Source organism: Musca autumnalis, unplaced genomic scaffold (assembly GCF_047663935.1).
Source record: "Musca autumnalis isolate F117 unplaced genomic scaffold, ASM4766393v1 scaffold_4, whole genome shotgun sequence".
Taxonomy (NCBI): Eukaryota; Metazoa; Arthropoda; class Insecta; order Diptera; family Muscidae; genus Musca; species Musca autumnalis.
Window position 1 is genome coordinate 140,581,614 of NW_027411977.1, and position 12,700 is coordinate 140,594,313.

General features: G+C 32.0%; 1 protein-coding gene across 7 annotated transcripts in view; it reads right to left on the minus strand.

The window, feature by feature from the left end:
• Positions 1-12,700, minus strand: part of LOC141402572 (protein Smaug-like) — a 50,003-nt gene that overhangs the window by 14,423 nt on the left and 22,880 nt on the right. For all 7 annotated transcript variants that reach the window (XM_073984122.1, XM_073984117.1, XM_073984121.1 and 4 more), the window contains 2 exons: positions 2,537-3,630; positions 1,476-2,436 (listed from right to left, as the gene is read on the minus strand). In XM_073984122.1, coding sequence (XP_073840223.1) covers positions 1,476-2,436; positions 2,537-3,264 — 1,689 coding nt within the window. In that variant the 5' untranslated portion in view covers positions 3,265-3,630. The remainder of the gene's footprint in view (positions 1-1,475; positions 2,437-2,536; positions 3,631-12,700) is intronic.

A 12,700-nucleotide genomic window follows, 5' to 3' on the forward strand; every position in this document is an offset into this window, starting at 1 on the left:
TCTATTGGTTAGTCGATGAACCAAAAGTGGATAAAGTTTCCAGAAAATCAGTTCTTTTTACACCTCCAAATAAAAATTCAATTTCTCTTTATTCGTATATACACATTTCTTTGTTTTTTACTCATGTATTCCTATAAGGAATTTTCTATATAACGTAGTAATTCATCAGTCTATAACTGCTACGTTATAGAGAAGGTCGACTGTATATCAGTAGAGTTCCCAACCAGACGCATAAAAAATAGGAATATCGAGAAGAATACCCAATAATCTTTTACGAGACCTTTGTCACAAACTATATGTGTGCACGCCGGTGAAAAGTGAAGCAGAGAGTTCCCCAATGAACTCAGGAACTGTTTACTGAAATATGAAAATATATGTCACTTATTCTGTCTCATAGTCCACCCTATGGGGTAAGAGCATTCAAGCCTACCAGAATGCATTTTCACATGTAATTCGAAGAATTTCAGTTGTAATTTGATTATTTCATTTGAAATTCGAATTATTTCACTTGTAATTTGAGAATTCCAATTGAATTTCCAATTATTTCATTTGTAATTTGAGAATTCCATTTGAAATTCGAACTATTTCATTTGTAATTTGAGAATTCCATTTCATTTGTAATTTGAGAATTACATTTTTTCATTTGTAATTTTTCTATTTATAAATCGAAGTTTTTCATTTGGAATTTCAAGTGAAAAAAATTCAAATTACAAATTGAAAATTCGAATTACAAATGAAATAATTCGAATTACAAATGAAATAATTCGAATTACAAATTAAAAAAATAAATTACAAATGAAATAATTCTAATTTCAAATGGGATTCTCAAATTACAAATGAAGTAATTCGAATTTCAAATGAAACTCTCAAATTACAATGAAATAATTCGAAATTGAATTGGAATTCTCCAATTACAAGTGAAATGTTTCGAAATACAACTGAAATTATTCGAATTACATGTGAAAATGGTGCGGTATTCTTATCTTTATTAGACTACGGTTTATCACTGAAATCATAACTTCAGCTTATTGTGTACTACCTATTTCGACTACACTTTATCAGGTATGTGATGGAAAACGATTCGACTCGTTTTGCCATAAATCGAAATCGTATAACTCAAATTTTGGTGAATATTTTAATGAAATTGAAAATGGATTTTGAAAATATTATTCAGATAAGAGGCGTTTGCGAAGCAAAACCAAATATATCATCAACGGCACTCCGATTATATACCATTTCGTTTCTGCAAATCGAGTCGACTCGGTTTACATCGCATACCCATATATAATGTATGTTTTTATCCCCTGTAAGTAAATTGTCTGCAAACTCTTCTTTATAATAGAGTTTCTTTGGTCACCTAAATCATACTAAATCTTTTCTTTTGTTCTAAAAAAACCATAACAAATCGTGGACTAAAATTCACATTTCTCTTATACCTTGATAATCGTAATAACAACTTATTTAATTCAACTCACCTGCAATTGACCCAAATTATTACTGCCATTGTTGCTGCAACTATCGCAGTTGTTCATTGTATTTGAATTGGGATCAAAGTCTAAAATTTCAGTACCATTCTTAGAGAATGAAGTGTCATGATCTTCGATACCATTCAATTGACTACTACAATTGTTGTTATTATTAATTATATTAATAATTGGATTTGTTTGTGTGCCAAAGAGGTTGGGGGTTGTGGCCACCGCCGTTGAAGCGCTTACAGACGCCGTCAAGCCATTCACCAACGATGTGCAATTATTTGTGTCGACAACTCCGCCCAGGGAATCGACTATACTCGTTCCGATATTGAGTCCTAAACTATTTTGACTAGATGCTAATTCATTCAGCGTAATACCATTCAAATTATCACAGAGTTGATCGGCTAGTTGACCGACCGTGACACCAACCGCATTAGCACCACCAGCATTTCCACCTCCGGCATTGACACCACCACCACTACTACCACCAACGTTATTGTTCACATTATTATTATTGTTATTGTTGGATTTTACAACTAACGATGACCAATCTGATGCTATACTTGATGGCGGTTTATTGGCCTGTTGTTGCTGCTGTTGTTGTTGTAGCTGATGTCTGCTTGGAGGTTGAATTGTTTGCCAGTCTGTATTGCGTGATCCCATTATCGATTGAGAAATTGTTGATGAATTACAATTCTGTGTCAAGTTGCCAAACGATGAGGCTACCGAAGCATTCGATGCTGTCGAAGAAATTGACAAAGCCGATGATGACGACGAAGTAGCTGATGAACCAGAGGTAGTCATAGTTGGATTTTCCAGCAAAAGACCACCAACAAGGCTATTTTGATTTGATATGAAATTTGAATTGTGCATTGATGGTGGCGGTACACCAATGTTGTAAGATGCACAATTGTTAGAAGATTGTAGATGATCTTCTAAATGTCGCAACCAACCATTTAAGGATCTAAAAAAATAAATAAAAAATCATTAAAACATATAACAGAATTCAACACGAATTTTTAAGAAAAGACATGAATCATACAGAGGAACCGTTCGTTACTCACCTTCGATCCTCACTTGATATGGCTGAATGTATTAACATATACGAGAATATTTGCTGCACCAATTCTGTTGGTACAATTTGTCTTATTGTATCCTTTACGGCCAGCGGTATCAACGATAAATATATCAATTTGGCCTCTTCATTGCCCGGTTTGAGTAGAGGTAACATATTCAATACCTCATGTAATATATCCTCCTTCTTGCCATATAATTTCCTCTCATCACATTGTGTTAATTGAAAATCAGATCCATAGCACGATGGCATTGAATCTTTGTCCGATGATGATGAAGACAGCGTATCAACTAAATCGCCCAAATGAAACGTCTTATAGGCATTCAATAGATTCTGCAAATACGATGGATTATTGGCATTCATGTCGATGACTACGGTGCTTAGATTGGATGTGGAACCCATATTCTGTGTCAAGGTATTATCAATGGAATATTGTAGAAATTTTAAGCTGGGATAACGTAGGCGCTTCAACAGTGCATACATTACGACCGTACGTTCACAATCGTTCCATTTCTCAAAGAGATTTGTGACCGTATTCACTTGTTCGCAAAACAATGCATTCCCGGTGGTATTAGTGCTGCCACCATTGGTCGTATTGGTTGTTGTTGTCATCATCGTTGGAGACGTGACTATTGTTGGTGCATTGTTGCTACTGATGCTGCTGCTACTATTTGTTGTTGTATTTTGGTTTTCGGTATTGTTGCCTGTGTATTTCATATTGATGCCTTTGCCTTTTTAGGTTGTGGATTTGTCAAGTGTTGCACTGTGATTTCGTTCTAGCTAATAGTTTTTTGATACGCCGTCAGACTGATTGACCGACTGACTTAATTTTTATGTTTGTATTGTGTAGAGATGCGTTTTCGCTGTGTTTCTTTCTTCTTATTGTAGTTGTTGCTATTTCGTTTTGGAACAACAAAAGTCCTTTCTCTGTTTATGTTGTTGTGGCTTTGTTTTTGCAATAAATAATAGTTAATATATTAACAATAATTGTATATAGTCTATTTCGTTTGCATTATCTTAGTGTTGATATTAGTTCTTGTTGTCATCCAAAAGATAAACAAATGGTCGTGGTTGGTAAAATCTCTAAAAAATGATGGAAATGAAAAACATTAATAATAAGAAACGTAAGAAAATTTAGAAATATAATGAATATATTAAATTGGAGGAACGTTTTACGTAAAGTGATACTTTTTAGAATATACTACTAATATTAGCCAACAGCATTATAGAGATCTATAGGACATTGTTTGTAATATGATCTGGTAATCCCTTGGTCCATACAGTAGCCCTCTTAGTAGGGATATTATATACCTAATATTGTGGATATTTGTTAGTAGTTAATCCTTATTAAGAAAGAAATCATAAAATGTCATGATTTTTAAGTATTTACCGAAAATATGGTGTATTTTGGAACCTTCATTACATTTTGAAAACATTTGTTTGACACCTTGCATTACATGTTAATTATTAGTTTTTGTTACTGTTGTTGAACCACGTGAGCTAATTTTTTATTTATTTAATCTGGTCTTAAAAAAGTTGATCAACTGATTTTTGCAAAAAAAAGCCTCGAAATTTTTATCTCAAACCTTTCTGGAATTTTACACTAATTAATGCATGAAAAGTGTTCATTTTCTTAGTTTGAAAACAATTACTTCATCGTCTATAAGACCACCTTCTATAGCCCATTAAAATCAATAGTTTTTCAAGCCAAGTTAGAGTTTGCTACTCCTGCGAAATTGACACGATTATGCAGAATAACATTAACTGCAATTATAAGTGCAGCGCGATAGTAAAATATGCAAACCTATTAGAATGCCCCTGCAGGGTGCATCCTCATGTTTTCAGTGGACCATCTACATGAGGAGACAAAGACTTGCTCGGGTGTTACTGTGAGAGTGTGAGAGACATAGAAAAGAGCCCATATGCCCCCACCGCGTATGTCCCTGGTTACAACCAGGGATGCCAGATAAGTTGGTCGAAAATCGGCACTTTTCGGGTGCCAAAATCGGCAAAAAATTTTTTCAAAATCGGCAAAAAATCGGCAATTTAAATAACGTTTATTTCAGTTCAAATTATTGCTATATTTAATAAGCATAATTTAAAAAACAACATTGTAGGTACAACAGAACAATTTATAAACCAGGGCAATAATTCAAAATATGTATAAATATAAATGGTTTTACCATACACATATGCAGTATAAATTTATAAGTACGTGTATATATGAGATCAATTATTCTCAATTCAGTCAAGCTAAACAAAACTTATAAAAATATTGTCTTAAGAGGTTAATTAATAAGGTGATTGTTTTTGTATTGGAATTTTGAAATGTTGGTTTACAACTAAATTCATTTTCAAAAACACATTTGCATTCGAAAAACCAAAAGTTCTAGGACAGAGAAGCCATCCCACAGTCGATACGTCTGAAGAGCTGCTCAACTAACAGCGAAACCAGGTCAAGTAATTTGGTGACTGTGTGGGTTCGAGTCCTTGGCTTTCCATTTTCACTTGCAAACATTTTTCGATCATCAAGCCTTACTCTAAACGAGAAAATTAATAAAAATCATTAAAAATGACTTTCGTCCAACAGGCAATATTTCAAAAAATTCAATTTCTTTAGTAAATATTTGAATTAAAGTTTTGTAACAAATCATGTTTAATGACAACATCATAACAGTTAGACTTATTTAATATTAGGTAGTCATTTGCTGAAGAATGTGGCAAGACTAACATATGTTTAATAAATTTGGACAAAATAGGAAATAATGGTTCAGAATTTACAAATCTTAATTCACACCCTGTTTTCCAAAACTCTAGCAACTCTACTTTTTATCTTTAAACAAATTTTGGAAATTTAAATGTGAAAGTTCACGTAATTCTGAGTCCAAGTTTTACTTTTCGCTTATGTTTATTAAGCATTCGTATTCCTTTATAACGTCGAAAAATTAATCTTCTGTGCCAATTATTATAAAACATGGATTTATTGAAGCTAGGCTCTTAAATTTGTTTTCAAAATCAAACCGCTTCAAAATCTGATCACAACGTTCAATGTAAAAGTGTGTGCAGTTTCTAATTATTTACACTAACTCACTTTTCGACAATTTCGTTTTTTGAACAATTACCTTGACGTATGTACAGAAGTACACGTTTTGGTAATCAAGGAAATTCAAACTATAATCTGTTAAAAAAAGTTATTATTACTAATCAAACTACTCAGTGCTAGCAACCACAATTTTCACACAAAACGCAAATTTTATGTGAACAAGTTGCCTTAACTAAAAATCTGCATTTTAGGGGTAAAAATCGGCAAATCGGCATTTCTATTTTTTTGGACTTAAAATCGGCAAAATGCCGATAAATCGCCAAATCTGGCATCACTGGTTACAACCTATCGAAGCATCCACATTCCTCGAACTTGAGATAGACCAAGAGAGAGAGAGAGATTAAGCAGAAGAATGAACTTACAAATGTAAAATAAAAAACTGTTATGACAACAGTATATCGCTCATTTAGGCTGACTTCCTAAACGTACCGGCACAAAGCAATTTTTAGATTTCGTCAAAATATTTCACTTGCACACTAACGCAATGTCCTCGAAAATGCAAGTATGAATTCATAAAAAAAAACAAGTAAAAAAGTATCAGTCGGCTTTGCCGACAGAGATATACCCTCAGCCCGTGTATATTGAAACAATTTTTTCCCAAAAAACGCATTTATTTAGGGAGTTTTTAAAATGTTGGGCGTTTGAACTGACAAAAATGTTCATTACGATTGAAGATCAAAAGTTTTTCGGAGGAGATACTAAAAAGAATGGATCTCCAGCCACTACATATGGTACCATAGGGGTGTTTTACAACTTCAGGGATGTTTGCTCAAGAAGTATGGACTTGCCCCTGAAACAACTTTTACCATCGCAATTGAGGCAGCGAATGCAAGTTGCTTCAACAAAAATCAGAGTGATTCGAGAGCAGGTCTTAAAGTGAACATGTATCCGAAATTTTGTGTGGGAGGTACCGGATGGAGTGGACAAATATAGTCCATATTTGAACCTGATCTATATCTGGTAGATATATTTGGATGTGTAAAGTATGGACCAATTCGGCCACTCCCTTCAAGAGTTACCGTATGAACAAATTTTCCGAACATTGAACTTGAACTTTTCCAAATTTTTATGTGGGAGGTACCCGACGGAGTGGACCGTTTGAGTCCATGTTAAAACCTGATATAAGTCTGGTACACGCTCCACGATGGGCAAAGTGTGGACTAAATCGGTTACTCCCTTCAAGAGTTATCGTGCGCACAAATTTTCCGAACATTTTCGAACTTTTGTGGGGGAGGTACCGGAAGGAGTGGACCGATATAGCTCATCTTCGAACTTAAACTAAGTTTGGGCAAAATATTACGAAAGCCAAATTTTGAACCGAATCGGTTCATCCGTTCGAGAGTTATCGTGCGCTCCAGCCAGCCAGGCAGACAGACAGACAGACGGACGGACATTGCTCAATCGACTCCAAATTGTCTGAAACACATTTCGTCCAAACATACTTGGGGTCTAAATCCATTATTTCGATGAAGCACATTTTGCCCGTATGAAAGTGTATATACCCTCGTTAGCATAAATGCTGAGGGTATAATTAATAAGTTAAAATTTTATTTTTTAATATTTTGCATCAAAATATGAGTATTTTTGAGTTTTTCATATCGTCACCATAAATGCTCGAAGACGTAACCGACATGAAAATCGATATTCGTTTTTTGACGAAATCTGATACATAAAGTTAAAACACATGCTTTGGCAAAATTTCAAGCTTCTACGTTCAAAAACAACGATGCTATTCAAGAAATGACATTTCGTATAATGGGATAATATTGCAGATTTTGCTGTAATGGAGGATCTCAAAACTAAGCACTTCAGAGGTTTTGGTTTCACTACTAATTCCCCTTCGTATATGATCGATAATATCCCATATACTCGCCTTCATAAGATTAATATTCCATAAAACAGTTTTTAATTTTATACCGTTTTTTGCTTCTCCTGTAAAATTTTGGTTTTGTGGGTTACGTCTTCGGGCATTTATGGTGACGATATGTTCTAATCCTTTCAATAACAAACAAAAAATTGTAAACATCTTTTTATTTATTTATTTTTTAAATTCATAAAACTCATATATTTAAAAAAATGTCATTTTGTGTAAAAAGCTATATAATAAGGGAAACTGCTCAAGCTTCACAGCCGATATGTCTCATGAGCCTCTACCAAAGACTAAACATGTCATATAGTAGTGGTTGTGTGGGTTCGAATCGTCGGCTTTCATTTTTCACTTGCAAAAATCATCGGTCATTAAGCTCGATTCTAACGAGAAATCAATTAAAATTAATATTAAAAATGATCTTCGCCCTAATAGGCAAAATATTCAAATTAATACAAATAATCTTCTGAGTTGAAAATTTCTGTTTTCTACATATTCTACTTCATACTGTATTAAAATGTAATGACGATATCCTGAGAATTCACCGAGTTACAGTTTGATTACTTGAAGTCTAACAAAAAATTACAAACAAGTTATTTGAGTTTATATAATATATATTAGGGTTAGTAATTTTTTCATTTTTTTTTCGAATATCAAAAATCTGTGGAAATGGCATGTAGGGCAGGCAAAAATAATAAGAATTGCGTTTTTACTTTTTCGAAATTGTAAAAAAACCTTCCGCACAAAATGCAATTACTTTAGCTATAAACAAACTTTTTTTAGTTTACTTTTTTTAAAATTTTTAATTTGAGAAATTTTTTTCTGCAATAGTTGTTCTTGGAAATATTTTTTTTAGTTGGTTTTAGTGCATCGATTTCAAATATGCAATTTGATCAAAAATCTGTCACTTAGTTTTTAAGCTACATCGATTTTAAAATTTGACAATACAGAAGTAATGTCATAATACATAATTTATATCGTTTTGAGTTTTAAATTATTTTTTCATAGTTTGTGTTCACTTCGCCATGTCGTTTAAAAAAAGTTGCAAAAATGTCCAAAAAACAGTGATAACTGGGTCAAACATTTTAAAGCAAAAAGACAGAATGAAATAAAAAAGCTGTTTTGCCGCTATACCCCAGCAAAATTTGACGGAAGGGGTTCTTTGCGATGACGTGATTTCATGTCATCTTTTGCATTGGTTCAAAGGAAGTCGTGAAAGATCCGATCTTTTCATTAGGATTTGAACCATTGCAAAGGAAGTCGTGAAAGATCCGATCTTTTCATCAGCATTTGTACCCATTCCATCGATCCAATAGAGATGATGTTTGTGTTTTTATTTACACACCTGTTTATTTTCATTTTGGTATGTTCCGGTACTGCAAAAATCTACTAATTTTTACTATTTTTTCCGATAACATAAAGGACAAATTGTTATCGTAGTAAAAATAAGTAGATTCTTGCAGTTTCTGGAACAGACCAAAGTTGTTAGAACTGTCGTCGTGATGTTGTCTTACATTTCCTGCATATCAAACAACTAAAACTTCTAAACAATTGGTATTATATGAAGTCCCAACCATTGAGCTAAAAATAGAATCGGACTGCACACATTGCTATTTTAAAAGTTCCCTTGTCTGTTCTAAATCTGACATAGAATGAAATCAATCAAATCTCGCTCCTTGGAATTTGAAAAAAAAGTCCGAAACGAAAAGGAACAAGAATCTGAAAATTAAGAAGAAACTACTTTTGGAAAGAAACAATTAAAAATAAATTAATTAAGCATAAATGGTATTTTCCATAAAAAGTCTCTCCTCCCCGTTTCTTTACATTTTGTTCTTAGAGATCCCTAAAGCAAGCCGGGTTGTAGATCCCTACATATTTCCGTCACTAATCAAAAGAGTATAAATTACCAAAATGTTGTTATAAAATAACAAAATTATAAAATAAAAGTAATTTGCGAAATAAAAATACTTAAAGGAGTGCATTTGGAGTCCATGTTGAAATCTGAACTGGTGATGGGAAGATAATTGAAAAAAACCTTTTGTAAGATGAAAGAATATCAGTTGCGGAGAACGGAGAAAGTAATCTTTTGCGTTGCAGCGGTGGTGATTACATTGCAATTTTGGATGTAAACTTTTGAAAAACTAAACTGATAAATTAATTGTAGTTATTTCATGAATTCGTTTGAATTAATAAAGAGTTTTGTTTTTCATGAAAACCATATTTCAATACAGCATTTCCATTTTCCAAACAAGACATGAAAATTTCATGCCAAGGGGTTGGTGAAAATGACATGCCAAAGCATTGGTTAAAATGACATGTCAAAGCATGGGTGAAAATGACGTGTCAAAGCATTGGTGAAAATGACATGTCAAATCATTGGTGGAAATGACATGCCAAAGCATTGGTGGAAATGACATGTCAACGCATTGGTTAAAATGACATGCTTAGGATCCAGAAAAGAACGTCATCTTTTGGGGTCCACGCTCATATAAAATTCATCGATGAAGATGCTAAAAAGATGACATGCTAGATCACTTGCACCCATGATTGAATGTCATCTTTGGCATCGAACATTTTGCTGGGACCATTTATACGAATTTCCGAAAGAAATCAATATAATTGAAAGATATAGAGGATTAGTGCTTGAGAAATCTAAAAAAAAAATTCTAATTATATTTGAAGAATTAAATAAGTTATGGATTAAGCTAAATCAAAACGCGATGGAATTAAAGAAGTAGTAGAAAATGCTACTGCATTTGAGTAATTTATTATAAATGTTATTATTCTAAGGCGTTACTTTAAATAAAATTGTAATCTTATTAACATTATTGCATAATATCTTCAATTTTATTATAAAAAAATAGTATTGCATATTTTACAATCGATATATCTCGAAAAATAAATGACATATTTTGGATCAAATTACATTTTATTAAAAATTTATTAAAAAAAAGTATATATAAAAAATTAAAAAAAAAAAAATATCAAATTTTAAAAATCACAAAAAAATTCAAATAAAAAAGTTGGGTTTGAGCTAAAGTAATTGCATTTTGTGCGGAACGTTTTTTTCACAATTTCGAAAAAGTAAAAACGCAATTCTGCTTGTTTTTGCCTGCCCTATATGCTATTTCCACAGATTTTGAATCTAAAAAAATTACTAACCCTAATATATATATCACATATTATGTGATATTATCAATCATATACGAATGAGAGTAAGTAATGAAATTGGTTTCGCGGAAACGCATTACAACAATGGGATCCGTCATTACAACAAAATCTGCAATGTTATCTCATTTTCCGAAATGTCTTTTCTTGAATAGGATCGTTATTTTTAACCGTAGAAGCTTAAAATTTTCGTATGTATTAAATCCAATCAAAAAACTAATTTTGACTTTTTTTGGAGAAGGACTTCGGGCATTTATGGTGACGATATGTAGGTATGGCTAGCTCAGTGCAAAGATGGAGTATTCAACAACAGTCAACCTTAGTTTTCTTCCAAATATTTTTTTTTATGTTATGATACTCTTTGAGTAAATGAGCGATACATACATATATATATATATATATATATATATATATATATATATATATATATATATATATATATATATGTTCTTAATATAGAAATCATTTATAGATGCTAATTGTCAAAAATCAAAACAATAACAATAGAATTGTGGAAAAATCGATCATCGAAAGATGTTGACAATAATTATGTCGTGTATCATATGATCTACAATTTGTCCAAGTACACGAATAACAATTATGTTTGGCGTGCCAAAATAAATAGATAGAAAACATTAGATATTTTTTTCTTTATTTTTTGTCACCAATACATCAGTAAAAGAGAGTTTACCCCACAAACAAAAAATGTGTTTATTTTTAACGGCATAACATCCCAGCAAAATGTTTGTAGCCAAAGAAGTAGTTAAATCATGAGTGCAAGTGATTTCGGACTACATCTTTTTACGTGAAAGAAGTCATGATTTTTACAAGGGCATGGTGCAGTGAGGATACTGTCTAATTTACTTTTTAAGCACACATTTTGCATTAGTTCTTGGTAGTGAATAAATCACAACAACATATGGTTCAACTACTTCTTTGGCTACAAACAAAGATGTAGTTCGAAATCACTTTTATTATTTTTTGTATACAAATTACTTTTTATGGATGCAAACATATTGCTGTTATTAGAATTAACAAGAAACAAATTACGTTCTTTGTCTTTTTAAGTTTTTTTTTTGCAAAATTTTGAAATTTCTAAAATGTGAAAAATTTATGAAATGGATTCAAATCGGACATTGTCAAAATGTGAAGAACGGACTGCATTTTTCATGACTCTGCATGGACTGCTTCAAAAAAAGCTATTCAATCACTACTTCACAAGGAACAACTTCAAATAAATTTTGCTGGGATGTTATGATCAATTTGCAAAATTAACACAACTGAAAATAAAATTTAAATGTTTGAATATACTTATCTATTATATTTGTAAAGAAAACCAGCTACATTTCAGTTTTTTGTTTCAGAATTAAAAAAAAAAAAATAAAGTGGTATGCAGTTTGATTTTGTTGAATAAACCATATTAGAGTAAAACCTAAATTCAAAATTGTTGTTTGCTGGGCTTTCCTTGACATACAATTTGCTTAAATTTGCTTGGTGAATAATTCACACATTTTCATATTTACTTTTCATCATTTCATTGATGATGCTTAACGTTAAGAGCGTATACACCAAATAAATCAATGTTTACACAGTGACTGCCAAAAAAGTGTCATTGTGAGTATGAAAGACGCTAAAATTGCGTTAAATTGATTAATCCAAAAACAGTTTTTAATCTAGATTATATAAATGTAATACAAACAAAAATCACTTATCGTGAAAGGGGAAAGTAATGCATAGCCGTAGATATTCTGTGGTCTCTGTCAGCAAGCTAAATGTAAGGCTAGATGTAAGATAAAATATAAATTTCCATCTCTTATAGAATATTATGATGGAAAGGGGTAGGAAAGAGTGGCGTTGGGAACGTTCGATAAAAAAGAAAGATCGAAGTCTAACAAAAATATTTCGTCATGCATATTTTGAATAAATATGTATATTTGAAATTTCAATAGGGGTGGAATAATAACAATAAATAACACAGAAGAGAGTTACACAATGTGTAATTTTTTGAATCATAG